This window comes from Alligator mississippiensis, chromosome 13, assembly GCF_030867095.1.
Source record: "Alligator mississippiensis isolate rAllMis1 chromosome 13, rAllMis1, whole genome shotgun sequence".
In the NCBI taxonomy this organism is placed as follows: Eukaryota; Metazoa; Chordata; order Crocodylia; family Alligatoridae; genus Alligator; species Alligator mississippiensis.
In genome coordinates this window covers 40,031,403-40,057,529 of record NC_081836.1, presented here as the reverse complement: position 1 = coordinate 40,057,529, position 26,127 = coordinate 40,031,403, and the positions used below count along the sequence as shown (strand labels likewise).

The window sequence follows — 26,127 nt, the reverse complement described above, 5'->3', positions numbered from 1 at the left end:
CCAGGATGGTAATGCAAAAATGTTAAGGACAAATTGGTATATGGATGGTATTCAGAATATATTACTACCATTGTATTTAAAGTTTTCATTTTTTTAACTAGGCAGTTCACTTCCAAAATCATGATGTAATTACTTCATCTTTAAATTGCAAGCTAACCACCTTTAAACACTGACTTCAGGACGCGGATATAAATATTTTAATGCATCACCGTTGATTAACACTTGAAAAAGAAACTGTTGCCTCAGTACTTGTGTACTTGCAGCACCAACAGGAACTGTAGGTGTGCAGTACAAAGGCTTTGCTTTTAAAAAGCAGGCCTATTAAAATGTTCTAGTCACTATGTAAAAGCTTCAATTATTAAAACGGAGTTTTTAAAAATATTTTGTCATTTGTGCATTTTACACTTTGATGTTCACTAAGCTCTGATAGAAAAAAAAACCCCATCATTCATTTCTTTCCAGGGTTTTTTTATCTCAGTAAAATTGTATGTTAAATTCTGATTAAATCAAACTCACTCATTCTGGTGATAACAATCTGATGATACACTGACTGAATCCAAAACACCTGAAAGTGTTTCCTTAGCTGATAATGAAACAACAAACAAGAACTACAATGACTAGCATAAAATGTTATTTTAAGTACCGTCAGACTTGTCATCAAGTGACAAGTGTTAAAGTATTCTATACCAATTCAAGCCCTAAAAGAAACGAAAGAAAAGAAGACTCTTAGGAGATTGCCCATTCTTTGCTTTTATGTCTGACCAGTGCTTCTAATAGGAATGCTTTAAAACAGTCTGCCATAAGATTGTAAAAAAAAAATCTTATATTATGAACAGGTGCATAGTTGGTATGCAGCATGAAACATTAAAAGCATGAATGTCTTTTTCAGGGCAGTAAATCTCAGTCTGCATCCTCTTACTTTAAACACTGCAGTGGCTCACTGGCAAGTGTCTCAAGTGTTTATTACAAGCATTGTTCTCACTAGACCAAACATTTAAGACATTTATTTATTATGAAGTTAAAAGTGAATAACATTATGAAATTAAAGAGCTCATATTTTAACCTAATTATTTTTTATTTAAATTTTATCTATCACCCACCCCTGCCAGAAGTCCTTGTTTAAAAAAAACAATTGTCTGCTAAGCTGGAAGAGTAGGAAGATCTGATTTGTCAGGACTACTGACGCTTTGACATTTCTTGACTAGTCACTCTCTCAGTCTCATTTTACCTCATTTTTTTCCTCTGTCTGTACTAGATAGTATGACTCCTAGGATGCTAAGAAAATTAAGTTAATCAACTGTAAATGGACTCTGAATTCTTAAGAACTCAAGTGCTCTGTATTAGTGTACTCTAAGTACAAGGTGCTTATTTCTCAAAGGACTGTTTCCTAAATTAAATAGTATTGCACAAGTGTGACCCCTAGTGGCCATGAACAATGTCTGCAACACATGCTATCACTATGAAAGGAAATGAATCCAACATCAGATCTGAGTTTCTGTGGCCATATCTACATGTGCAACTTACTGCAGAGTAGACTAATTAGCTGTATAGTAAAGTGTCCCCCATCTACATGAGAGATGGTATTAGGCTGCAGTAAACTAACACTGCCGTAAGATAGTACTGTCAGGGTCAGTACTATCTTACAGCAGAGTAATGAAATACATGTGTAGACACTGACCATTGGCATAAATTGTGCCATCAACCTAGGCGTAAGGGGGCCAGATTCCTGCCTGCCGCCTAGCCACATAGCTCCACACTTTCAGCACCCTCATGCCCCAGCCAGCCCCTTCTGCCACTATCCAAAGCCCACGGCAGAGCAGGGCAGGAGCAAGCCTAGCATAAACTGTTCCACCCCAGCTCAAATTGCTGCTATTCCGGGTGCATGTATAGACACTGAGCCTAGGAGTAGGTTACTCCAGCTCAAACTGCTCCAGAGTTTATAGCTTCAAACTGCGTGTGTAGATGCACCCTGTAGTTTCTAAACTGATGCTCTCTGAAGAAACAAAGAATTCACAACTCATAATGTACACATCCAAAGAATTCTTCATTCTATGCATTTCTAGAAAATCTCTATGGTTAAGCCAACATTGTACACCCAACTTCCCAAATTAGAATACTAAGACCCAGCCAGTATATTAGCAGCATAGCGTGGAAGAGAAAATAAAATAAAAAGCGTATACTTTTTAGTTCCACATAACCCCAAAGGCTTAGAACCAAGAAAACATGATATATTTTCAAATCCAGATGTAAAGAAGGGCAAAATTTTGAGTAGCATGAAATCTTTATTTATAAAGATCCTGCCACATGAAGAGAACATGGCAATGGTATGAACCAAACACAGCCTCAAACTTGCATAGCAAAGAATACATTGCAAGCGTGTCTCCTCTCATTGGAGATCAAATATTCTTGTGGTTACTACATTTACTTACAAGAATTATATTTGATTTGTATTTTTAGCTGTCATAAAGCAGTTTATCAAGTTTAAATAAAACCCAGCACCACATGAAAACTACTTTCCAGACGCTGTCAGCAAATTCTGAGGCTCAGACTTCTGGGATTAGATTTGAGAGAAAAAAGGGAGGGTGTGTGTATCTGCTCCATCAGTGGGAGGATTAGAGTAAAACTGAAGCAGAATCATATATGCAAGTGAAAGCCTGCAATGAATCCCCACCCACAGCCACTGAATTCTGATTTTCTGACACCCAAATGTCTTAAATAGTAAGTGCCTGAAACATCATCAGTGTTTGATCAAATGCTAGTCTATTTACCTTAACTCTAAAATATCATGCATTGGTTTGCTTTCAAAAAGTGAGAGGTCCAGTTTCTATAACACCAAGCTGTAAGACTGAAACCTGTTTTTAGCTGAAGTAAGTTGATAACAGTTCTTTAATAGATAAAATACTAGCAGGGCCTTTTTAAAGTACTGACAGTTGGGTGAACACATTCAAATAATCTGGGAGACTTCTCCCAGGTTTGTTCTCCCGGTAAAGAAACTTACCCACAGCCACATGTACATACATTTGAATATTTGGGGGGGGGGGGGGGGGGGGGGGGCATGGAAATCACAGGATGTTTTGAAGCCTTCCTTAGTCTGCCTGGCAACAGCTCTGATTGGCAGACCCAGACTGCTCATGGTCAGCCTGTTTTTCCCTGCAGCACAACGTGCAGATTTTAAAGGGGGTGCATTCTGCCCCTTACTGGAGCAGCAGAATCCAGCAAGGGACACACTTGAAGGGAAGGGAGACACTGAAAGATTATGTTCTCTTCTGAGACAAGCTACAGCATGTATGGACACTAGCATCTATGAATCCATTTGCTCTCCCAGGAGAAACTCCTGGGAATGATTTAAGGCTGGGTGTTATTTTTCCTCTGGTAGCGGCCATTTTTACTATGGGAGAAAAAGCCTGAACATCTGTTCACTCGTGATTTCTCCTGGGAAAGCAGCGACTCTCCCAGGAGAAACCGAACGACTGTATGGGACCTAAATCATAAATGGTTTTATTTAGAAGTTTCGAAGCAAGTGTAAAAACTGGTGTTATGGAGAACCCATGGAAAACCATGAGAAATTTTTTGGAAAGGGTAAGCATTACTCACCAAAGGCACTGAAGAGCTGGTAAAGGTCACTGGTCTTCCACTCTTTGGGAAACGTAACATGAAGAACATGATCCCGTTTTGGCTGCACTACAAGATGTAAAAAAAGCATTTAATAAAACCAGTTACCCATTATTTTTTCAAGATATGAATTGGTGTTATTTATCTAAAATGTAAAAAAAAAAGTAAAGAAACAGCTTTACATTTAAACCTTGATTAAGATTATGATAACTGCACAGAGTTACTATATTTATACAAGTCAGTTTGTCCAACTGACTCATCTGTATGTGAAACTGAAAATTGTGCATGCCACAAAAACTGTCCAAAGCTCTCCACATTTTGGTGCTTGGTCTCCAGCCCCTCTTATACCACATTCAAAGGGAAACCAAAAGTGCCTAACCTCTTCATGTTGCAACTTAAATCAGTAACTGTATTTTACCATTTTGCTCTTCACTTAGGGAATTTATACATGTACATTTGTCTGCTCCAATGTGCTGGAAATCTAATGCATTGGAGCAGATTCGATTAATCGAGTCTGCGGAGCATGTGAACTGGTGCGCCCAGCGCTGCACTTGTATAAATGGCAAACTGTGCGTCAGCACTAAGAAAACGGTGACCGTGTGCTTTGAAACTAAGACGCCTTTGAAAAAGCATGTTACCGGCATTTTCTTAGTGCTGATGTGCATTTCACCATTTATATAAATGCATGGGACGCAGCGCTGGGTGTTTTCAAAAGCACCCAGCATTGCGTTGCATGAGTGAGTGCATACACCCTTAGAGACTACTGTATAACAGGATTTCCAAAAACAAATGCAATAACCCCTTTGCTTAGAATCCTCAGTGCCCTACTTTAACCAGGACACGGCAACACAATGACTCTTCTCTGTGCTACCTAAAAGAGATCTGATGCATAGGATAGCGTTTACTATATTGCCAGAAGCCCATACTATGCAGCAGAAGCTTTCAGTGAACTATTTAAGGAAAACTGGCTCAAAAGTACAACTTTTTACCAAAATACATTACTGACTGCGTGAGGACTGAAGAACTGACATGTCCTATCCGCCCTTGTAAAGTTCCAAGGTAGCATTTGCTTGCTGTGACTGTCAATGGAAATACTCTATCCCAAGTCAAACAGCCCTACATACTTATACCCTATTTTTTATTTTGTGACCCCAACAATATTGCCCAATATACTGCATGATTAATGTGATTAATATCATAAGTAGTGAAAGTACTGCTTCGCGTGTGGCTCATTCATCTTGACCAAACTGGATCTTTATTTTCAAGGCATTTATTGCTGTCTCCCCTGTATGGTCAGTTATGTTGATTTTAAAAAACGCAGAATTTCTCTAGAAACCACTAATACTATGACAGTTTAAGATGGTAACATTTGTAAAAAATGCAAATCAGGAATACTGTAAGTAATTTTTTCAGATTTCAGTTGAAATTTAGCAGCTTAAAAAACCTTGCATACACACAAACCAAAAAAGCATGTTAAATAAACTCAAGACAAACAATACTGGAATGACATTCAGACATATTATTCATAGCAATGTTTAAAGTCTCTACTTAAGAGGGGGAAATAAACATTCATGTACATTTTATATATATTATTTCAAATTTTACTGATGAATATAGCCCCACTTAAAAGAACAGATAAGTTTAAAATATAGGATTATGGAAGAGCTATTTCTTCTGGTGTGCCAGAGATCAGGGTAAACAAACAATTCAAATCTTTTTTTTTTTTTTTTTAAATCAGTGCATCATACTTAAAATTGTAAAATGTAAAATTAATTCTAGAGCACAAGATGTAGATTTAAACAACATCTGTTTATATACAAAGTAGGAAAAATGAGAACATTATAAAATAATTATAATCCTCACTGAATAAAGGTTATCAATTTTTACCTTTCACACTTATTTTACTGCACTTTGAACCCTCCCTTTGATAAGTAACAAGGCCTTAGAATTAGCTTAAGTCAAGGATATTTACACATGACTATTCATGATTTTAGTGTTCCACAACACCTATTCAACACATCTAGAAAGTAGAATGGGTTATTAAATTATTCACCAAAAACTTTCACAGCAGTTTGTTTTAAAAGTTGTCATAAAGGGAACAATACTTACATTAGTTACAAGACTAACTACAACTGACCCTTTCCCTAAGCATGCCTGCAAGCCTTTACCCAACTATAATACCATCACATGCCATCTCCCTTTTACATTGGGCCCTGGGCTATCACATGATTTCTCCGTTTTACATTGGGCTACCTTGTGGACCATATATACCCAGAAGGCCCAAATAAGGAAGGTTTTCAGGGGGCAAACCTTCAGGAATTTACCTAGCAGGCAGCAGAGGTGAGAAGAAGTGGTCAGGCAGCTTTTTCAACTTTGTTTAATTTTTATAGGAGAACAGAGAAAAAGAAAGATTTTTAAAAGAAAAAAAGGTCCAACTGATCATCTACCCTAAGCTTATCGTCCCTCTGGAAGTTTAGGAATGCCTAACTACCTCAGACCTCCAGAAGACTCCATCAGTTTTTCCCTTTGCAAACAGCTCTCAGACAATTGTCTTTATCGCTTTAAAGAGACAAACTGTTAAGCATTCTTTCCAAAGTTGAGACAACAAAACATGTCTTGTAATTAGACAGCACCTGGAAGTAGTAACTCCACAGTTTAGCAGCTGAGATATCATTTCTTAACGACCCCTGACATATAGTACAGGCAAACTGCTATCCTAGAAAAAGGGAGCTACATTCCCAACTAAAGGCTTAACACTGAAGTTTATATAAGCAAAAACTACTTCAATAACCCCAGATAGCCATAAAATAACTAACTACTTTTATAGTCATATTCCATATTCATAAATAACTAGACTTGTATCTTTCACAATTAACATTTCTCTCTCAAGCAACAACCACCTCCCTCTGAGTATTCAATTAAGCTATTGAAAGACTACTTGTTAGAGAAGGACATTCTTCATTCAGTGCACAGAGAAAAAAGGTATCAAAGCAAGAAAAATGCTAATTGGTAGAAGAATTTATAAACCACTTATTAAACCACTTATTTTTAATTAAATAAATAAAAATAGGTTAGGTAATGTTGCAGTGATGATGTAACAATGATGGTCCAGGAATTATGAATGAAAAGTGCCCTGCATTTCTAAAACTTGTCTAACTTTAGCCCAACTATTCAATAAAAGAAATCGCTCACAAAAACCCTTGTCTGGCCAAAAATATTTTAGGCATTTACATATTAAGCTTCCCTAAGTTAAAATTAAGCCTTTGTATAATCAAAAACTAGAATCACCTTGGAACATAGCTTTAAAGTGGATATATCAAGATAAGGCATCCAAATATCTAACATTTGTATGGCATGATGGTTTCCACATTGTGTTTTCCATCTCAAACTATTAAGATTCCACACCTGTGAGTCTTATTGATCTTAATCAAAGTTTTGCTTTTCATAGATTTCATAGACATTAGGGCTGAAAGGGACCTCAGAAGATCGAGTCCAGCCCCCCGCCCAAAGGGCAGTAAGTCAGCTGGGGTCATAGGATCCCAGCAAGATAAGCATCCAGTTTCATCTTGAAGGTGTTCAATGAAGGCGCTTGAACCACCTCCGGTGGCAGGCTGTTCCAGACCTTGGGGGCTCGGACAGTAAAGAAATTCTTCCTTATGTCCAGCCTGAAAAGATCTTGTAGTAGTTTGTGACCATTTGACCTCGTCATCCCTTGGGGCGCTCTGGTGAACAAACGTTCCCCCAGATACTGGTGGTCACCCCGATAAACTTATAGGTGGCCATCAGATCACCCCTGAGCCTGCGCTTTTCCAGGCTAAAGAGCCCCAGGGCTCTCAGCCTGTCATCGTAGGGTCTGCTTCCCTGACCTCTGATCATGCGCGTGGCTCTTCTCTGGACTCTCTCAAGCTTCTCCACATCCTTTTTGAATTGTGGAGCCCAAAACTGGACGCAGTACTCTAGCTGCGGCCTCACTAAGGCCGAGTACAGGGGGACAATGACGTCGCGGGATTTGCTTGAGAAGCATCTATGGATGCAAGCCAGCGTTTTGGTCGCTTTACTAGCCGCAGCATCGCATTGCAGGCTCATGTTCATCTTGTGGTCAATGATGACCCCCAAGTCTCTTTCTTCCATAGTGCTAGCCAACATAGCACTGCCGAGCCTATAAGGATGCTGCGGGTTTTTTTTCCCCCAAGGTGGAGAACCTTGCATTTATCGGCGTTGAACACCATCAGATTCTCGTCCGCCCACTTGCTGAGCCTGTCCAGGTCAGCCTGGATCACCCGCCTGTCTTCTGGTGTGGATGCTTTGCCCCGAAGTTTGGTGTCATCGGCGAACTTGGCCAGTCCGCTTCTGACTCCAGTGTCCACATCATTAATGAAGATGTTGAACAGTATGGGTCCAAGGACAGAGCCCTGGGGGACCCCACTGGTCACAGGACACCACGATGAGTGACTTCCATCAATTACTACCCTCTGGGTCCGACCCCGGAGCCAATTTTCCAGCCAGTGGATCGTGGAGGACCCAAGGCGACAATTGGCCAGTTTCTCCAAGAGACGATCATGGGACACCAGATCGAAGGCTTTTTTGAAGTCAAGATATATGACATCATCTCATCATTTTGATTAATCATGGAGCCACTTCGCTGTGTTCAGTCACTGACTTTATTTTAAAAACAATGATTCTCAAGTGGGGTAGCAGGAGATCCTTTTAAGGGTGCTCGCCACCTCCCCTTCTTACCATGTGGGAGCTCCCCGCTTACCACAGCCATGCTCCCACCGCTGACAGTGCTGCTGCCGCCTGCAGGAACTCGCTGTGTCCCCCAGCCTCCAGGGTCACGTGGCATTCATGCACAATAGGGTGTGTTTGGGTACATGGGCGCCTCGCTCCCATCCTTGTGGGCAGAAGGGCTGGGCAGGGTACAATTCATTGGTGGGCACCATGGGCCGGATGCAGTCCATGGGCCATATTTTGCCTGCCCCTGTCCTAGAGGCTTGTGGGAGGGCTGGGTCCATCTGAGCCCCAATTTTGCCAGCAACATTAACTTTTGAGAGTCTCTCTAGTGAATGTTAGTGCTAACTGGTGCAGTAACAACAAATTCTTTGCAGACATTTAGTTCTGATGCAAAATTGCAAGAAGCAAATGTCTGCTCTCTTCATCCCCACTGCAGGAATGATGGAAGCATTTGCTAGATCATTGATTCTCAGCTGGTAACCCACACAGTCCTATCAAGGACACACCAGATATGAAAAGATAAGCACTGTAATAAGTAAATTTTTGATACAGGGCACTGATAAAGTCTCAAAAGTTATGGAGGAGTGCCTTGAGTCTAACACAGTTAAGAACCACTGCTTTAAGATTTAATTTTCACCACTTACAATTTTGCTGCAACTGCATTTGGCCTGAAAATCTTATGCTTAGGCTAAAGCTAAGCAATGTTACAAACAGAATGTTTTAAGTGAAATTATTAAGTAGTTAAATATTCACTACCATGTATTCTTTAACTGCAAAAAATAAAACTGGCCATCTTGCAAAGCTTCAAGATTGTAAATATTACTTTGGGCTACTATTATCAAAGAAAGGCAGTTAGAATAAAGGGAAAACATGTTATATTCAACTACACTAAACTTGCCACAGAAAGTACAATCTGATCTCATTAAGCCATTTTTGGGTTGTATTTCATGCATAGGGAAGATACTCCATCCAAAGTTACAAACGTACTGAATTATTTTTGCATTTGTTTATTATAAAAAGGGCATCAGTAAATTTAGACTTTTTGTTAATTTTGAATATGGTTCAATTGTGACTGAATTCCCGTGTTCTAGCCATAGGGTACATGTTAGGAGCAGAGCACAGACCTACACCATACTTTTCTATGTGTCAAGATACCTTCTTATAGAAGTCAGCATGAGTATCATCTCTAAACTAATTACTTCCATTAATACACATTTGAAGACAGCTTAGCTAGAGATATTAATGTTCTTGTGATTCATTTAGGAATAATTCCACAGTTGAGGGAAGCAGTTAAAAAAAAACAAAAAAACAAGCAAACCTCTCCCCGCCCCCAACAACAACAAGCCTACCAAGGGTTATCTTGGCTAGTTCCTCTGAAAATTGTCACATGAATTTGTCTTAAAATAACAAACAGAAGTTCTGCACTTGCTCATGCGGTTGAACTTCTTTGCTTGAGACGTGATAAATTCAAGATAAGATTAAAAGGAAAAGCAAACAAGCAAAGCAAACTACTTACAGTCTGGTCCTTCCAAATTCAGGTATGGTATGTCCGTTACTCTCATAAGAAATAACCTGTAGCAAAAGGAATGTGTCATTAGCAAGCTAGCTCTCTTAAAAGCTATTATAAAGTTTAGTTGGACATTACTTATTCAAGATAGTTAGAAGCCATATTAATTAACCTAGCAATTATATTATAGAAGCAGAAAGCGTAAATACACACCAAATGTTGACCCAATTAAAAATAAAGAGGTATGAACTATTCCACTAGCCAGTTTAATTCACACCATATAAATTATCTGATTGATAGTTATCTCACTACCTTGATCTGGAACCAATGGACAAGAAAACCAAAACATATTTCGAGAGAGTTTCAATAAAAAAAACTGACTGGTATAGCACAAATACAGTTAAGTACTTAATGGCTGCTTAGGCAGTGGAAGGCCTGTCAATAAGTACCAATCTGAATGTGCTCAGTAAGACACTAGGATTTATCCATCTACATCTTCAGCACCCCACTGTGAGAAATTCATTTAATGGGACGAGGCAGCCTAGAACAGGTCACCATGCTATTTCAAAGGGATCAAAGAGAGATGACAAAAAACAGCATACCAAAAAACCTCTCCTCCTTCCAAAATCTGTGTCACTTCAAAATTTATTTTTATTCACTGCTCCTGCAGTTTGCTAGTAGCTGCAGTATTCAGAATCTTCTCTCGAAACATGGGACATCACAACAGCCAGTGAACCAAATATTAGGGGACTTAAATGTTTTTATTTTTAAATCACTGCTGATTGTTCCTTTGCTTAGTTAACAAGAATATTCTGCATGACATGGTAAGAAAGTTAATTTCTTAGTTAGAGGTTGTAGAAGTAGCCAGAAAAAACTAATAAACTTCAGCCCACTTGGTTTACATTAATACAGAGAGGTTCCCTGGAAGGTTCCTTAATGAATCTAGTAGTTAAAAATGCTCACAGACCTCCTTACACAGACCTCATGGAAAAACAAATCTGTTAGAAGTTATATACAGTATACCAAGCATCCTGATTGTTAACATGTGTTAACATGGTTTAACTACCATCACTGCCAGGAGGCCCAATCATCTTGCTTATCCACAGACCTCTGTGAAAGTTACCTTTGACATTTTTTTAATTCTTACCAAAAATAATCTTATTCAAAATGCTGCATAAGAATATGCTAGTTTATATTAGTGCTAATGTAACAAGCTAGAGAAAATAGTTCAGTTTAACCATATAACTGCTATTGTATCAACAGTGATATAGAAAAGCAAGCATCTCTCGTGCCTCACTGCCCAGAACACTGAGCGGAAGAAAAAGCAGCACATTATCCATATATTTTCAGTTCTTTGCTTCCTCACTTGGACTGTCCAAGAGCATTGCTTGTTCCAATTATATTCATGCAAGTCATACATATCAATTTTCACTCAGCTATGCGTATATAGGGAAGAGTGAAAATAGCAACTGTCCAATAAACTTCAGAAGCATTTATTCATATCAAAGATGTCCAAAATCCTCTAAGAATGACATTTAAAAAATGATAACATTTCATAGAATGATTCAAAGTATTTACATTGAACAAGTAAGTTTGTATTATTGCTTATGTAGGTTTCCTGGAAATCAGTAAAAGTTTGCTGCATGATTTGCATCTCTACCAACGCATCTCAAGCAAGACACAAAAAGAGCCACACACATGGTTAGAGGTCAGGAGAACAGGCCTTACGACAGGGGCGGGCAATTATTTCACACAGAGGGATGCTTACTGAGTTTTGTCAAGCCATCGAGGGCTGCATGACAGACAGTCGGGGGCAGATAAATATTAATTTTCTAAATTTTTTTAGGGGCCCTGCAGGCCAGATAGAATGGTCTGGTGGGCCACGTGTGGCCCGCAGGCCACATTTTGCCCATCCCTGCCTTATGAGGAGAGTCTGAGAGGCATGGGACTCTTCAGCCTGGAGAACCGAAGGATCAGGGGTGACTTGGTGGCAGCCGATAAGTATATCAGGGGTGTGCATCAGGAACTGGGAGAATGTCTGTTCACCAGGGCACCCCAAGGGAAGACAAGGTCTAACTGTCAAACTGCTGGAAGACCATTTTAGACTGGACATACGGAAAAACTTCTTTACCGTCCAAATCTCGACTAGGCTCCCCCCAGAAGTGGTGCGAACTCTGGATACCTTTTAAGAAACGCATGGATCATTATCTTGTTGAGGTGATCTGACCCCCACTGACTTCTTGCCCCTTGGGCAGGGGGCTGGACCCGATGATCTTGCAAGGTCCCTTCTGCCTTAATGTCTATGAAATCTATGACATTTTTATTGATTTCTATTTCCTAAAACTTGCTTTTAAATGGCCTGTAGCTAGAAAAAAATTGTTTTTAAAGAAAAAGTGTTAGAGTATGAAAGCTCCTTCGTATCAATTTTTAAATGGCATTCCACATGGAGACTGTCTTGACAAAAAGTAGCAGCAGCAGCTTTCAACATGGCTGGGACAGTAGTATTGACATTTCCTAAAAACAGGAATTTGGCCGACCTGTTAACAAGTCCTCATGCTTAAGACTTCCAGCAAGCTAACCAATGCTTTAAACATATATTTCTAGATGGTCACTATTGGTGCCCTTACCCATTTAAGAGAAACACCTTTATCCTCATTAATAGTCATGTTCAAAACCATAAGAAGCTGCACTCAAACCACCCTACAATTCTGCTGGCTAAGTGATGGCACACAGTTAAAATGTTTTAATCGTTCACAATCTCCATCCAGAACTACCCTACCTTGTTCATTCTTCACTTGCAAACTAAAAACTATATTATATAAATCAATCAAATCAGGATTTGGTTTATTATAATAGACATATGGGAGTGATTTTTACATGAAAAAAATCTGTATCAGTTTCCCCTGAGATTTAGGATCAGAGTTGCATCTACAGTGCTAATATTTCAGTAATAGTTTAGTACTCAATAATAGTGTTCAACCTTATTTTTATGTATTTTCTCTAGTATACATTTCTGCACATCAGAATAGAGAAAAACCTTCAAAGGATTTAAGGAAAAAAGCCATAAGGTACATGTTAGGAGCAGAACATAGATCTACATTATACTTTTCTATGTGTAAAGACACTTTCTTATAGAAGTTTGCATGAGTACCATCTCTAAACAAATTAATTCTGTTAATACATATTTGTTTAGAACAGCTTAGCTGGATATATTGATGTTTTTGTAATTCATTTAGGAATAGTGCCAGAGTTGACAGAAGCAGAGCTAAAAAACCCAACAACAACCCCCTCCCTTCCCCCCCACAAGCCTACTGAGGGTTATCTCAGCTAGTTTCTCTGAAAATTCGTCATGCAGATTTGGTTCAAATAGTTATTTGGGACAGGGAAATCTCCAACCGGTTGTCATTTCTTGATCCTGGTTTTCCTCTGAAGTAATCTGAGATCCATCAGGAGCACCTATTAAACCAGCCAGTATTTTCTAGCACTACCTCCTCCTTTGAACTATTGTTCAGCTACCTGCTTCCAAATTATCTTATTGTCTTTAGACTGAGAATACTGTGCCATCAAGCAGAGAAACTGTAGAACAACATGGAGACCCAAAATATACTTGAAATTACACAGTATTTTGCTTTCCACAGATTTTTTCTAGAGTTTGTTTGTTTGGTTTTTTGTTTTTTGTTTTTTTTTACAAAAAACCACTAGGTTTATTAAACTAGATAATTTAGCAAGTTTGACAATGACACTGGGCATTTCCAACCATAAAATCTATTTAACAGCACCATAGCTTGGGGCAAAAAGCATTTGCTACATTCAATCAAATAATTTAGGGTTGTTGGTTGTAGCTCTGTTGGTCTAAGGACATAGGCACACAAAGTTCTTTGGGTACAGGCGATATCTTTTATTCTCCCTTTTATTACAGGGAGAATTTATTGTTTCTTTGTGTGCTTTGTGTGGAGACAACACAACACAAAGAAACAACAAACTCTCCCCGTGCCTGAAGAAGGGTGTTTGTACCAGAAAGCTTGCAAAGAACAACTTTTCCAACTATTTAGCTGGTCCGATAAAAGATATCACCTTTATCCAAAGAACATTGTACTCAAATAATTTATTTATGGAAAGTTTAATTTAAAATTAACAGCTATATACTACAGCATAGTTAAGAAAACAAGAGTTTCCACATTATACTGAAGAATTACTGCCACTGACTCTGAAAATGCTAGTGCTATTTTATCACTACCACAGACAACTCTGAGTCATTAGAAGTCTTCCAAGGTGACCTGGTATGCAAAGTGGATTCTCAAAGCCTGGACCTACAATCAAGAAACACTTTTCAGCTGCTTAGAATTCAACACAGCAGCTCTACAGAGTGAAGATATATGCAAGCTAACTCGCATGCTGCAAGCAGTCTAGGGCTCTATGGGCTGCACATGCACCTGAAAAATAGAGTAAATTAATCACACTGGTCACTGCCACAGAAGGATTATTATTGGTACTCAAGCTACCTAGTTTAAATCTGACTCAGATATGGCTACACTGATTGGGAAAGGAAACACTGAAATCATTTAAGGCCCTCACTAAAAGAAAACCCTTGGGGAATACCAGACTCTCTCAAAAACAACGCACCAAAGTAAGATACGGCCCTTGTTTCTGAAAGGCAGAATGAAACAGAAAAAAATTCCTTGTAGTAACAGGGACTAGGGAGCCAAACCTGCTCACTGTTCTGCTCTCCCATCAAACATGTGCAGGCTTAACTTTTGCTTCTGCTCAGCCCATAGTAGAAACTGTTCTTACTGTATTTCCTTGCATGTACTGCACATGCTAATTTCTAGCAGCTGTTTTTCTTTTTTTGAAAAGGTGTGTTATATGAAAAAAATATGGTGTAAGCAACTGACCAACACTGTTCTTTGGGATGTTCTAGTAATAGGCACAATCTTGAAAATAAGGTAATGATTTTCACTGAATTTAGTAGTTTTGATACCAGCAAGACACCCTACATTCACTCCCTCACTAGTGGGCAAGTTTGTTATAAATAATTTGAAACAAAACTGATTATAAAATACTTGAAATCCAAGCACTGTTTAGTTGGAAATAATTAGTCGGGGGTGGGGGGGAGGGTCTCATTTTACAGTTTTGGGGGTTTTTTGCAGAGGTGGGGGGAGGTCTCATTTTGTAGATTTTTTTTTTTTTTTTTGCACGTTCTTATGCAAACCCAAAATGTAAACAAAATTAAGTTAGATCAGTTAGCACAGCTTGTGTTTCTTTCCACTGCTTTGACAGAGAATACTGCTGCTGACAGAAGTACTCCAGTTGGCTGTTAAAAAAAAAAATATATATATATATATATATATATATATAGTGAATTTCTAAGAGCACTTCATTTCTTACTGATAAGCAGCATTTTAGACCAACTCAGACTATTCACAGCCCACCTCAGCTAACTTGACTTTTGTAGATATTTTAAGAAAAGGGAAAGAATGGTAAAAAACTTCACTCTGGCCAGATATGGACTACAAACTTCATTATCACCACCTGCAACATTCCTGATAAGGATAGCAATTAACTGCCATATTTCCTCACATACTACACCCTTCCCACCCAAATAAAACATGCACCTTTATTTGGGAAGGCAGAATGTAGTTGTCAACTTGCAACGTTTAGTATCATCAAGATACAAGCTGAATGCAGCAGCTCGCTCACCCTCAACTGGCTCAGGAGTTAATCAGCCAAAAGCTACTGCCTTACCAGCCGACCTGGGAGGAATAACATTGGACTCTGCCCCTGCTCTTTACAGTCCCAGGGACAAGTGGCAGTCATTTTAGCAAGCATGAGCCAGTGTCTACTTGTTCTACTCTACTTTGTTTTATTCCAGTGAAGAACAACAGTCTTTGTTCTTACCAGTAGATAATCCAGCTTAAGATATACAACTCAAATTTTGGAGGTCTTATGTTAAGGGAAAAAGCATGCAAGTAATTCTATTCAGTATTTCCATAAATATATCTATAACACAGTATTGCTAGAAGAATCTTAGCCTGTTTAAGGCATAAAAAACAATATTTAATGTGTGCTTTCCTTGCAACAGTATGTCAGTTACTCAGTATCTAAGTTTCACATTGCAGTAGAAGCAAAATATTAAAACAGGAACATTAGCAGATTGAAAATAGATTCAGATTGTCTAGATTTACTGTAACTTTTCTATTGTCAACATCATGAATACCATTCAAGAAATGTTCCTACAGTTCTTAAATAATTCACAAGTCAGCATGTATAAGTAGCAAAAATGACTTCCCTTTGCTTAAAGCAATTTACGTTACTTGAAAAAACGTAAAAATGGACATGAATATTTATAACAGGTAGTACAACTCTCCATCTACTTGGCAAGAGGTCTGAGCACATACTGCAACAGAAACTATACAATTTCTTCAGTGACAGGGCAGGTTTTGACAGCTTAAAAGCAGTTTGCACAATTATTATACAAAGACACTACAATTAAACTGAGCTGACTCCTAAAATATTTTCTTTCACATTATCTCTATACATACCTTCAATCTCCTTGTTTTTATCAGGGCCTCAAAATAGTTCCTACTGAAAATTTTTCAATATATTATTCATTCTCTTGAACTTGCATATAAATATTAACCTAAAATTCCACAGACAAGATCAAGGCGAGTGGGCCTGATGTTAAGTTCACTGAGCTGGGAGGTGGAGGAGGTGGGGAGGGGGAGGCAAGGACAGGAAAAAGAAGGCTGGATGGTCAAGGAACATAACATCTAGATAAGAATAACTGTGCAACATGCATTCTAGTACCCACACTCTAATCTTAACCCTAACCCTTGAATTTACAAAAATTGTAAATTCTAGTACATTTTTTCCAAAGAATGATAAAGTTAATGCAACTTGTGGTCATTATAGAGTACACAGATACATACTGGGTGCATCTACACATGAAATTAAGGCAACGCAATAAACTCTGGAGCAGTTCACACCAGAATCAACTGCTCCTGGTTGCAGCGTCTACACACGCACCTGGGACAACAGCAATTTGAGCCCCAAGCTGGATGAGCTGACTGGGCACAAGTTATGCCTCTGGTCACTGTCTACATGTGCACTTCAGTGCAGTCAGTACTGAGCCATAAGATAACTAGTTTATTGTGCCCTGATACCAGCACGTGTAGACTATGACATTTTACTGTAGAGCTAATTAGTCAACTCTGCAGTAAAGCACACATACAGATACGCCCACTGTGAGCAATAGGATTAGTATGTCATGTAGCCAATACAAGATATGGAATTTTAAATAAAAACCTGCTGACAGTACTTAACTTACAATTTCAGTATTCCCCGAATATCACAGTATCAAAAACATGGTATGACATTTACATATGAAGGATTGTGTGTTTACCTGACAAATCATCAGTTTCATGGGTAGATAAAATGTTATTAGGCAAAAATTTGTGTTGTGTTCAGAGTCTAGAGGTGTGAGATAGGTAGGTGGGGGGAGGGGAGGGGGAAGGCTGAACTGGTGATAAAATATAGTTGGTAAAATGCAGACAGGTTACTTGGGGTTATCGGATGGCAGGCAGGTTATAATGTGCCATAAATTCAATGGCTATATTTAGTCCATGGTTTTTTTGTATCCAGTAGATTTATGAAGTTCATAGGCTTTTCTATGAAAGGTGTTTTGTAAATTCCCTTTGAGGATTAGAATTGAGAGACTGTCTTATGAGAAGTGTGCACCCACAGGTAATTGGGTATTTTTGTCTTTGATAGATTTTCGGTGTGTGTTCATTCTGGTATGAGTTGTTTGGTTTCTCCTATGTATTTTTCATCAGGGGATTTAGGAGGTGCAGGTGTAAGATCCAGGAATGGTGATGGCTCTGTTATGGGGTGTCGTTATTGTGGGAGTGATGGAGAGGTGTTGGCAGGTTTTACATTTTTTGTCCTGGCAGAGTCTGAATCCATTTGGTACACTTTGGGCCATAGGAAGTTTGCTTCTGGTGATAAGGTTGGCAAGGTTCGGTGCATGTTTAAAGGCTAGGATGGGTGGGCTTGGAAAGATCTCCTTAAGAATTGGGTCTTCTTCTAGTATGGGTTGCAACTGTTTGAGGATTTTTCTGCATAGGTTCCAGGGGAGGATGGTATATCGTAACTAAAGGTATGAGATTTGTGGGGACTTTCTTTTTGTACTGCAGCAATTCTTCACATGGTATCCGGGTGTTTTTTCAAAAGTATGATCCACCTCTGTGGAGAAAAGTGTTCTTGCTGGGTGAAAACCCATTTGAGATTTGCAGAGTGACAATTGAAGGGTGTTCTCCTCAGTGCAAATTCAGTGGTATTGGAGGGCGTGGCTGTATATTACAGCTTTCTTGGTGTGTTTAGGGCAATTGCTGGTTCTGTGTAGATATGTTGGTCTGTGGGTTCCTTGTATATGATGATTTGCAGGGCTGTGCGAAATTTTGCCGACTGTTTCGTTTCTACGCTGTTTCAATTCATTTCAAGCTCGAAACAGTGAAATTGAAACGATATGAAAGGCTTCAAAACAGCCTTGAAATGAAATGAGGGCAGTCAAAATGTTTCAAAATGTTTCAAGTTTCAAAGCTGGGCTTGCTTGCAGCTAAAGAAAAACTAAGGAGAGGGAAGGGGAAGAGGGGGGAAGAACTACTCTAATATTGACTATGTAGCTGGCCAGTGACTGCGATCCTTCCCTGAGGTCCCTTTCAATCCCAGTGTACTGGGGGAGGGACAGAAAACCGGCAAAAGAAGGATTGTTTGAACTGCGGTTTCTCTGTGCCTTCACACTTACAAGTGACACAAGTTTTGCTCTGAACAGTTTGAGCTGCAGTTTCCCAGAAACCCCTGCACCCATCTCCTTGAAAGCTGGCAGGTTATATGGCCTCAGCAGGGGCTAACATGCCTGCAGTTTTCACCATGCTGTGCCTTAATACACACACACACACACACACACACACACACGTTACACAAGTTTTGCTTTCAAGACTTTGAGGTGCAATTTTCCAGAAACTCCTGCACCCATCTCCTTGAAAGTTAGCAGACTTCGTGGCCTCAGCAAAGGCCAGCATGCCTGCAAGTTTCATCTGAATCAGGCAAGAAAGGACAAAGTTATAGGCAGTTTTGTGCTTCCCCATTACAGCCTATGGGCAAAACATCAAAACATCACTGCAACAACTAAATTAAACACTGTCCTGTGAAAATGGAAGTCAAAACAAAATGGTACTGTTTCGCGCAGCCCTAGTGATTTGTATTTTACCATTCTGGATATTGATCATAGTGCCTAAAAAGGAAGTGTTAATGCTGTTTTATTCAAGAGAGAGTCTGATGGAGTGATGGTCCTTGATTTTGTGATAGAAATCAGAGATTGCAGATTGAATGAATTGGTCCCCACTAATTGCACACCATTAGTTATGACATACTATCCTTCCCTGGAACCTATATGGAAAATCCTCAAACAACTGCAATCCATACTAGAAGAAGGCCCAATTCTTAAAGGTATCTTTCCAGACTCACCCATCTAGACTCTAAACAAGCACTGAACCTCACCAACCTCATCAGAAGCAAACCTCCTATGGCTCAAAGCACACCGAATGGATTTAGACCATGCCGGGACAAAGGAGGTAAAACCTGCCAACACATCTTCACCACCCCCACAATAACTACATCCCACATCAGAAACATCACAATTCCTGGATCTTATACCTGCACCTTCAGAAATGTAATCTCTCTCCTCCAGTGCAAAAAATCATAGACCAAATATAGACATTAGATCTACGGCACATTATAATCTGCCTGCTATCTGCTAACCACAGGTAACTGACATGCATTTTACCAGCTATATTCTATCACCAGTTCAACATTCCCTCCGCTCCTCACACCCACCTACCTCACACCTGTTGTCTCTCACCTCTCTGATCCTCACTGCCGATCAAGCATGTGCATTTTCACAGACCTAAATTTTGTATATCATAATTTACCAGCAGACTCTCGCTATGCCTGAAGAAAGGTGTTTGTGCCCAAAAGCTTGCAAAGAACAATTTTCCAACTATTTAGTTGGTGTAATAAAAGATACGACATCTATGCAAAGAACCTGGTCTGCCACAATCTAGAGGATAATTAAACCAAGGCAGACGGATAGTCTGACAAGTGATTAAACATAGGTATCAAAACAGTAACCAGAAGAAAAAACCTGTATGCATGTAAACAAATATCCTTTTGTCCTGGAATCCTACAGAGGTGCTTAAGGACCTGTGAAGTACAGGAGATAAAATGTGCTAACACCCTCCCCCCACCCCACCCAAAGCTGGTACATCTGTAAGCAAATCTCAATTCATTCAAGTTAACAACCATTCATTCCAGTGACAAGACAGTGAGAGGTGCAGCAATGCAGCAACTTTTATAAAATATAAAAGGCTAAAGAACCTTGTCTACTTGTATAAAGGACACCTGAGGAAACGGGTGTTCAAAGTCTGCAAGATCAGATCTGAAAGCAAGCTCATGGTTTATGAAACAGTTGTGATCCCCACCTTACTGTACATGGCTGAGATGTGGACAATGTACAGGAGACACCTCAAGTCACTGGAGAAGTTCCATCAACTTTGCCTGTGGAAGATCCTTCAAATCCAGTGGAAGACAGACACATCAACATTAGCTTTCTCTCACAAGTGAACACCACAAGCACTGAAGCAATGATCATCCAAAATTAACTTTGCTGGGCTGGCCACATCATTCAGATGTCTGACTCCAGACCTCCAAAGCCTTATTCTTCTAGCTCAATGAAGGCATATCCTCAAGAGGAGGCCAGAGAAAGTGCTTCAAGGACGTCCACAAGGCCAACTTGAAAAGAATGCAACATTTACATCAACTCATGGAAGACTATTGCCCAGGACTGTCCCAAATGGAGGAGGAGTCTGCTGCAAGGATCTCTATACTCTGATGCCTTATGACAATACAAGATGGAAAAGCAGGACCAGCAGAAACAGCACGTCACAGACCAAATCAAGAATCCAGATCCACTCATCCCACATGGAAACGTGTCTGAGTTGCAACAGAGTCTGTCAGTCCCAGATCAGCCATCTTCGGACGCACAGATAAGGCAATCATCCTCGACTGCGAGGGATTGTCAAAAAAGAAGATTGCATAAAGGGCTACATAGCTTCTTTTTCGCTGCAAGTTTTGATCAATCAGCTGTAGCATCTCAATGGCTATGATCAGCTAAAGAAAAAAAAGGATGCTGCGTCCTTGGATGACAGGGCTCTTTCAAAGATGCTGGCAAAGCCACTTCAATAAGATAGTTACAGATTTAAGACTTCTACATTTACTTCACTTGAAGTGCTTACATTTAAACATATTACTAATGTGGGTTTAGAGCAGGGATGGGCAAAATATGGCCCACGAGCCACATCCAGCCCACCAGGCCATTCTATCCAGCCTGTGGGGCCCCTAAAAAATTTAGAAAATTAATAGTTATTTGCTCCTAGCTGCCTGTCAAAGATGACAGGAGCCAGGGGCAGTAGGACCCAGGGGGAGCCTCAACAGGAGCAAGCAGCCCAGCCCCAGCTCACCTCACCCCCAGCCATTTCCCAGCACTGCCGAGGCACAGCTCCAGCACCACATGGCTCCCAGCTGCATCACCGGACTGCAGGAACACAGGAGCACTGGTATGCCAGGGCCAGGAGCTGGAGAAGGGGGGGGGTGGCGAGTCCCCCCCCCACCATATACCATGTACCCACACCCCCCCTCACACTGCCATACACACAGACCCCCCCACCCCCTCCAGCCACCCTTCCCTCCCAAACCCCCTACCCATCTACATGCCACATATCTACACCCACATGCTCCCTCACCCCACACCCCTACCTCATCCACACCCCACAGACATACCCACACCCTTCCCCACACCCACAGCCTCCCAGAAACCTATACCCACCCCTCATGCCCCCACCCCATCACAACATACAAGAGTAAGACTTCATTTTAAGCTACTGTGCAATCACCTCTATGCACAGTACACAAATGTATGTAAATCAGGACAAAAATACTTTTTGAAATCAAATTGTGGAATGTTTTAGATGTTTGCTTTTTAGAATATAATTTGGTATTTTTCTGGTTCCAAGGTGGTAAAACCTGTTGCTGAAAGGAGTACTTCCGGTGGCAAAAGGAGGGACTTCTGGTGGCGAAGGTCAGGTTAGGGGATGGGACTTCCAGTCACAAGATGGTGACCAGGGGGTGGGGCACCTGCCAAGGGGCAGGGCTTCATGACCCTTGACAGCTTGCCAAAACTTGATAAGCAGCTCTCCGTCCAAAATAATTGCCCACCCCTGGTTTAGAGATTGCAATCTATATATTACTGTAAGAACTTCAACAGCGAGACGTCTTTTTTAAATGTAACCCACTTCAATATAATGCAAAAATACAACCCCCCAGAAAAAAACAAAACTTTAATGGAAAAATGTTTTAACTCCCACTACCTTTTCCCCACTCACTGCTCAAGGGACAGGAGTGAGGCCAGACCCCAGCTAACACTCTGAGGCAAAGGAGGGTTGCAGGGTGCAGTGCATGCATCTGTTGATAATACAGAGCTTTTCAATCCCCCTCCCTGCTTCTTTATACTGTCTGCAGCAAACTGACAGGGGAGCAAGCCAGAAGTGAGTTGATAACAATGTTTACCATCTGATCAGCAAAACAATAGCCTCTCTCCATTACTTTAAATTCTTCTTAAACAGCTTGCCAGCTGACCTGTTGATTAACTCCACACAGCCCAAAGCAGCTACTGTTCTATCTGCGTGTCCCAGTGAAATTGTAGACACACACAGACACATCTGCATTAGCTAGCATACCACATACCTATGGTCCATGGGGCTGGGATCCCTGCTGTGGGAGATGGGAGAGTGAGGGAGAAGGGTCCCTGCTTGAGCAGCAAGGGCAGGGGAGGGGGGTAGAATAGAGCAAAGTGAAGCCAGGCAGACCCTGCTGTGCCTGCAAGTCTCTGCTAGAGCTCCAGCCAGGGAGCAGAGGGGAGGGGCCAGCCCTGCTGTGGAGCAGAGAGCCCCACCCAGCCCAGAGAACATGCCAGGATGCTCGAGGTGTCTGGTTTACCTTAGTCCAGCAAGGGGTCTGGGTCTGCATAAACCACTTTGAACCAAATCAGTTAAGTCTGATACTACATTCAACCAGATTCATCTCAAACCAGTTTCAGAAATTTACAAATTGGTTTATGTGCACTGAACTTCTGTTCTGTTACAGGTTTAAACCAGTTTCTGGATCACTTAAGCCAGTTTAGATGTAATGTCTGTCCCTACCCTAAGTGGCAGATATGAACTCAAAATGGATATGAAGAGTAGAGCTAGTATACTTATTTACACACAATTCCTTTCCAAGCCTCTTGTACACACTGGTAGATAGTCCATCATTTTCCTGCTCAATAACAAATAGGTGACAAATTTTACTTCCAAATTCTAACACTTTATGGATTTTAAAATCCAGGAGTTTTAAATACAAAGAAAAAAAAATAGATAAGCAATTTAATCTGAGGCCACAGTTGTTGGTTTTATATTCACATTACAGCAGGTTTTGTAAAAGCAATTACTTACTTGTTAAAAAAAGGTTCAATGAGTTTTGATCTAGCAGATACGTGATTTTTTGGAGGACTGAGAAATGAACCTAGTGAACAAAGAAGAAATTCAGCATATAATACGTAGCTACACAGAGGATCAGAGAATAGATCTGGAAAAAGACTACAATACCCAGGAAATTAGCCATGGAGATGAAACACAGTCCTGTTATGTAAGCATCATAGCCTGCTTCGTGAAGCTGTTCAGAAGCTGTGTCGTAACTTGGAAATCCTTCTGCACTTTCTAAGGAAAGAAAAAAAAGTGTAAGGCAACCTTGTATATTTGACCACAAACTCGCATCGTATTTTGCTAATTATAGAAAGCGTTTAAGTTTTGAACAACATAAAGCTTTGTTCATAGAACCGAATCCTATTCAGTAATATCAGTCCCTTATATAGCGCACTCTTCATCCATAAATCTGGACCATAATGTAATTTTAACAGTTCTGTATCTATAGAGAAGATAGAAATTAAATCTGTGAAGTCTATTTTTCCAATATTTTTTCAATGCACATTCAATACAGGAGCACATACTTTTATTTCAGTAGCAAAAAGACTGAAGTTTTCAAAAGTATCTGCATGACTTAAGACACAAAGCTATAAACTAGGGCTGTATGAAGCTTCAGTAACCGATTCGATTCGGAATACATTCGGCCTGATTCGGCAGCCAAATCCGAATCTAAATCAGGAGACCCATTAATCTCTCTGAATCAAATGAGAAGCCTCCAAACTGATTCAGAGAGATTCGGAGATTTGTCCATAGACTGTACAGGCAGGCACTAGGCAGTGCCGGTGGGAGCAGCCAAACGAGCCTCAGCTTGAGATGGCAACCCCGGGAGAAGCTGTGGCTCATCCGGCTACTCCTCGCCAGGGCAAAGCAGGCACTGCTGACAGCCCCGGGAAAGCCGCAGGGGATGGGAGATCAAACCAGGAACTGGAGAATTGAATTGGGAGCTGGGAGAACAAACAGGAACTTCCCCCCAGCTCCCGGCTCGATCCCCCCAGCTCCCAATCATTCCCCCCAGCCCCTGTGGCTTCTCCCTAGGGCTTCTAACACTGCCTGCCTCAGCCTGGTGGGGGGGCAGCCAGGGGAGCAGCTGGATAAGCCGTGGCTTGAGCCGGCAGTCCCAGAAGAAGCTGCAAGGTTGGGGGATGAAACCAGGAACTGGGGAATAGAACTGGGAGTTGGAGGGAAGCCCCTGTTCATTCCCCCAGCACTTGATCATTTCCCCCAGGTCCCGGTTCAATTCCCCAGCTTCCCAATCAGTCTCCCACGGCTTCTCCTAGGGCTGCCAAAACTGCCTGCCTTGCCCCGGTGGCAGGGGCAGATGGGGGAGTAGCCAGATGAGCCGCAGCTTGAGCCAACAGCCCCAGGGGCTGGGGGGAATGATCGGAAGTTGAGAGAATGAACAGGGGCTTCCCCACAGCTCCTAGTTCTATCCCCCAGCTCCCCAAATCATTCCCCCCAGCCTCCGCAGCTTCTCTTGGGGCTGACAGCACTTCCTGCCTCACCCCAGTGCAGGGGGTAGCAGGGAGAGGCGCGGCTTTTCCCAGGGCTGCCATCTTGAGCCAGGGCTCATCCAGCTGCTCCCACCGACACTGCCTGACTTTATAGTCTATGGCCAAATAAGATTCAGCACTGAATATTTTTGGATTCGAATTCGGCTGAACTGAATTGGGACAGCGATTCGAATCACTGAATTGAAATTGCTGTCCCTCTGAATCATCGAATCTGTAGCGAATACTTCCCACGTCACACAGGTCTACTATAAACTATATTTTCAAGACTGCCACTTGATTTTTCCAAGGCATGTAAATGAACAGACACAAACAGGTACCTAGTGGACATGTAGATTGCACTAGGTGTTGTGTGCATCATGACATCTGAATCACTTTCAAAAATGAAATTCCCTTTGGAGCCTAGCTGAAGAAAAGTGTTCAAATATTTATACCTTTCATTTTTCTCTTAAAGTTACAGGCGAATATGCACCTCAAATTCTTTCTTCAACTTAGAGCTATATAGCCTTTATGACTAAATTTCTTTGTCTCTGAAACCTGAGTATTGCCAAAACCTATCATCTGGAAAAGAAATAAAGCTGTTAAATAGCCGTTTCCATCCTTCCCACCTACTCATGCACTACCAAGGCCCTTGCCACATTATACTTAAGACACAATTAACTAGTTAAAAAACACATCTTAAGTTGTTACCCAGCCACACATTCAATCAATTGATGGTGTCAAAAAGTGAGGAAGCCGCAAAATTATTCCACAAAGAATATGGAATAAGTCTGAAGCCAATTCCTATGACTACATTAACTGAATGTGCGGCGAGGTGTGCATCGCAGGGCAACACGCCTGAGGGGCTGGACACCCCTGTGTGGGGGACGGAGAGGTGGCAAGGAGAACCCAAGAGCATGGGGATAGGGCCCAGAGAGAGCTGTGACCTGGAATAACTTACCTGGCCTACGCATAGTAGCGGGAGACACGGAACGGCAGGCAACACTGCCCACATGCTTTATCAGCACACTTTCAGTGCAGCTAGAGTGGCACAGAGACGTGACATTATCTGCTGGCACTGAGAAGGGTGTTCAAAAACTGGCAAGAGATAAGGAGGTGGAGGGCAACAGCAGCAAGGTACCTACAGGCTCCTGGCCAG

The 26,127-nt window shown here is 40.9% G+C and overlaps 1 protein-coding gene across 2 annotated transcripts in view; it reads right to left on the bottom strand.

Moving 5' to 3' along the window:
* PARN (poly(A)-specific ribonuclease) overlaps nucleotides 1-26,127 on the bottom strand; it is a 136,932-nt gene that overhangs the window by 84,541 nt on the left and 26,264 nt on the right. For both annotated transcript variants that reach the window (XM_014610789.3, XM_006257847.4), the window contains exons 17-20: nucleotides 23,605-23,715; nucleotides 23,452-23,521; nucleotides 9,860-9,915; nucleotides 3,595-3,681 (exon numbers count right to left, since the gene is read on the bottom strand). In XM_014610789.3, the coding sequence (XP_014466275.1) occupies nucleotides 3,595-3,681; nucleotides 9,860-9,915; nucleotides 23,452-23,521; nucleotides 23,605-23,715 (324 nt within the window). The remainder of the gene's footprint in view (nucleotides 1-3,594; nucleotides 3,682-9,859; nucleotides 9,916-23,451; nucleotides 23,522-23,604; nucleotides 23,716-26,127) is intronic.